General features: G+C 35.1%; 1 protein-coding gene across 1 annotated transcript; it reads left to right on the forward strand.

Moving 5' to 3' along the window:
* Nucleotides 1-1,745: 1,745 nt before the first annotated feature.
* On the forward strand, nucleotides 1,746-2,714 carry LOC128664622 (olfactory receptor 151-like). Its single transcript, XM_053719436.1, has one exon. It carries the CDS (start codon nucleotides 1,746-1,748, stop codon nucleotides 2,712-2,714), a length of 969 nt encoding a protein of 322 aa, XP_053575411.1.
* Nucleotides 2,715-4,567: the final 1,853 nt, after the last annotated feature.

Here is a 4,567-nt window from a genome sequence, read left to right on the forward strand (position 1 = left end):
ATTTGTAACAGTGATACCCGGTGGGGGAGGAAAACTTACATAGGTATGCTGCATGGCTGTCATTATTTAACTACATACCGGTTCTCTATTGTGATATAATGTTTTTGTACAATGTTGTACATGCGTCACTCAGGGAATTACATCACTCCAATGGGAGGGGCTTGAGAGATGCGGCATCCAGAACACTGCTCAGTCTTGAAATGTGACACAGGGTAAGTACCCTGCTGTATATTTTTTATGTCTGATGATGGGGTAAAACTCTGAAAAGTTACATTAAAAGATGACGGCATTAGAAGTCCTGGCGAGTGTTTCCTTGTGTGGATTACTGGATATAACTTTGTAAGCACCCTGGGCAGCAGTATTTAGATGAAGGATTGTGAGTGCTGGCCTCTTTTAGTTCATCTCTGTGAAAAGCTTTAGGGCTTGACTACAAGTGGAGACCTAATTATTGCTTGTGTGCAAGCGATATTAGCACTCCACTTTGTAATACCAGCGCACGCATGAGAGAGCTCTTTCATAAGCTCCAATGGGAGCCTAGCTCTGATGCCGTCAGAGACGACATCAGAACCTAAGCGCAGAAAAGGGGGTAAGTAGCACAGTGATTGCAGTATTTTTAAATATATCTTTTTTAAATATATATCTATATGCTTAGATACATATATATATATATATTTGTGTTAATGTGAATATATATATATATATATATATGTATATAAATATTGATAATAACACCACAAATACTCAATTTACAAACCTTTTACCCACAGAATTTAAGGTCATAATCATCTGAAAAATAAAAATAGGTTTATCATTAATCAGTCTGGCAAATTTAAACTATTGTTGCACAACTGTGCAGCTGTAATAGTAGTTATAACCTACAAAAAGAGGGCAGCAGAACAAGGCAAAGCACAACAGAAAGGGCATTAAAGCACTGAGGAAGACCAAAACATTTAGTACAATTGTCAAATACTACCATTTACATATTTGAACCATGAAATGACTAGCTATTAAATAATGATAGGTTTTGTTAATGATCATAAAATTTCCTTTATTGTCAAAATATGTAATAAAGGAAACACAATGATAAAACTGTTATGCAATCTCTTTTTTTAAAAGAGATAGTAAACCTATTTTTTTTTCATGATTCAGATTAAGTAACTTTCTAATTTACTAAATGTAGCCGCCAATAAGCAAGCACTTTTCAGGGTGCTGAACCTGAAATGAGCTGGCTTCTAAGCTTTACATGTCTGCTTTTCAAATAAAGATAGCAAGAGAGCAAATAAAAATTGATAATAGGAGTAAATTAGAAAGTTGCTTAACATTGCATGCTTTATCTAAATCATGAAAGGAAAAAAATGGGTTGTTTAGTATCCCTTTAAGTAAAAATAGAGAGATAAATAATATGCATAGTTGGAAATAATAAAATCAATAAGAAAAAAGTGAATACCGGAGCCAGGATGCCAGTGCAAAGGTAGATTTATTCAGGTAGGAAACTGTAAGACAGGGAAGCTCCTACCAGCTGACGCGTTTCGCGCATGGGCACATACGCTTCATCAGAGATAATAAAATGTCTGGTTTCATCTTTGAGTAAGGGAAGGTCTCAGTTGCGAAATGTGATGATAAACAAGTTTTGTACAAAAATAAAGAGGATGGTTTAATTTTTCTAGAAAAAAATTGTAGAATACATTTATCCCTCTGAGATTACTAAATTCACGTTTATTCTTTTTCAGATTGGCACTGAGTTGATGGATAACCAAACAACTGTAAAAGACTTCTATATAGTAGCATTTTCCAAGAATGAAGGAAAAGAATCCTTCATATTTCTACTTTTTCTCTTGATTTATTTAATTGGAGTGTTAGCAAATATAGCCACAATTGGTATCATTTATACAAATTACCAGCTGCATACTCCTATGTACTTCTTCCTCAGTAACCTCTCCTTTATTGACATCTGTTATATCACAGTCACTGTTCCTAAGCTGCTGAACATATTATTATCAGGGAATAATTCAATATCCTTTAACCAGTGTTTTACCCAGATGTATTTCTATAATTTTATGGCCATTTCTGAGACTATACTGCTGTCCTCTATGGCCTATGATCGCTATGTTGCTATTTGTCAACCCTTGCATTATCATGTTTTTCTGAATAAGAAGAAATGTGCTATGCTTTTGATAGTGACATGGGTATCTGGATGTGGGGATTCACTGTTTTTAACAATGTGTACTTCAAAGTTATCCTTTTGTCATTCTAAAATTGATCAGTTATTTTGTGATATTAAGGCATTGGCACAAATCTCCTGTGCAAACATGGGACTTTATATGATCATCTTTGCAAACTTTTTTGTATTTGGACTCTGCACATTTTTGTACAATGTAATATCTTATATCAAAATACTCATCAGCATTTTGCGCATTCCATCTACAACTGGAAGAAAAAAAGCTTTCTCCACATGTACATCCCACTTCACTGTGCTTATACTGTACTATGGGACTTCCATGTGGATGTACATGAGACCATCTTCAGTTAATACAGAGGAACTGGACCAACTGTTCTCTACTGTTTATATTGCAGTCACTCCCATGTTAAATCCACTGATATACAGTTTAAGAAATAAAGATGTAAAGAAGGTTCTGAGAGTCTTGGTGATGGGAAACAAACATGGTACATCCAAGCAGGCACTTTCTTCCAACATTCCAAAAAGACAGAGATAACTTTAACATTCACATACACACAAATAATATTGCTGTATGTCTACCTTGTCTTTTTACTGGTATAATATGTAATGGCTTGTGTTTATATGTATCTGTTTTTCTCTTCCTCTCCCCCAAATGGTCCCCTTATATTGGCAGCTGAGATCTTTTTTGGATTGACATCTTCAGGAATGCATTTGCATATACTTTGTGTTTTCTGTACATTTATTAATCTCTTTTGTTTAAAAAAAAAAAAAAGTAAATCAGCCCTCATCAAGTCAATTTTCAAAAGCTAACTTTTTTTTTTTCTTTTAAACTTTTTATTTATATCCAATAGAGGGTACCGAATATGGAAAGTAACATAAGGAAGACAAACAATTTTCCCGCCACGTAGGGCACAATAGTAAATGATAAATCACAGCTAAATATTAAGTCACATATATAACATATTTCTCTGTTTATCAGCACCTAAATCTGGCTGCGTCAAAATAAAACATATATAACTGTAGTTTGTTTAATACCACATAATCTATTGGGTGTTTTATCTTATTTTAGAACAACAAAAGGAGAGAGAAAAAACTTTAAACACAAAATAAGTGAAATAAATCACCAGATCCCCCTACACTTTTAGAGGGTGTTAGAGCAGTACTCGTGAAGTGTAATTTTGCTAATTGTAAGAAAAATAGTGTATAAGTATCATTTTGGAGTCGCAGCTCCATTTTGATGGAAAGTTTGAGCAATAATCGGGAGGCACAGCTCTGCTCTCCCCTTGTGCAATGATGAACAAAACATCTACCATAACTAGAGATAGGAGGCGCAGCTGCACATTAACACACATCCATTGGAGGCACAGCTCCAGAAACTTTATCAGGGAGTATTTTCTAGCTTTTTTGTGTTTACCTTTGAATCCATCCTCTGAGAGTCCATTTTTACACTGGGATAATGAAGGGAGAGAGAGAGAGAAAAAGAAAAAAAAAAGGGGGAGAAATGAAAAAAATACTATAAAGGATACTTGAAAACTTCTAGTTCTCCTCTCCTCCGCTCTCTCCCCCCACCTCAGACAAACCTGTCTCTGGCTTCAGAAAGATATGTGGATAGTGTCCCTTAGATTACCAGATTACCAGTAATACTATCTCAGAGTTCCTAAAAGGATAGATCAATTGGTCAATTCCACCTGGGTAGTGTTATAATAAATGGGGCCCACTTTTTTAAAAAAAAAAAAAGATAATGTCTCGATCTGAGGTCATGTCTGTATCAAATTGTTCAACAATACATTGTTTTTTAAAATAAGTTTTGATTTTTGTCAAATTGGGCCCTCTTTATCTTTCAATTTTTTGAAAATTATATTCCTCACTACTAAAATCATATTATTAACAATGTTGTCTTATTCATTGAGTGGGTTGCCCCTTTAAGAAAAATTATTCTTGCACATGTAAAATTCACCGGGTGGATCTTTAGGACCCCTGTAACCCAAAATTCCACCTTTGACCATAGCTGTCCAATCTTGGGTCACGACCATAGCATATGTACTAGGTTGGCTGTTGTTAAAGCACATTTTGGGCATTCATTAAAGTTGGAGTTGTGCCATTTATGCCTTTTTAATGGCGTATAATAAGCTTGGTTTAGCAATTTTAAGTGGGATTCTCTCCATGATGTTGATAGAGTTGTATAAAAAGATGCAGCTAGGGATTGAGTTATGAGAGCTGGATCTATATCCCTCTCGGGGGGAAAATATCCCATTTATTTGCAATGGCCACTAGATTTAGTTCACCTTTCCGTGCAACTAATAATTCATACCCTGGTGAAACCGATAACAATCCATTCTTAGCTAGAAGCAGCCAATGATCAATTTTACCACAGGTCCATCTCCACCC

This window comes from Bombina bombina, chromosome 6 (assembly GCF_027579735.1).
Source record: "Bombina bombina isolate aBomBom1 chromosome 6, aBomBom1.pri, whole genome shotgun sequence".
NCBI lineage: Eukaryota > Metazoa > Chordata > Amphibia > Anura > Bombinatoridae > Bombina > Bombina bombina.

Excerpts from the sequence above, each read along its gene's own strand:
- LOC128664622 (XM_053719436.1), top strand. The coding sequence starts at position 1,746 with ATGGATAACCAAACAACTGTAAAAGACTTCTATATAGTAGCATTTTCC.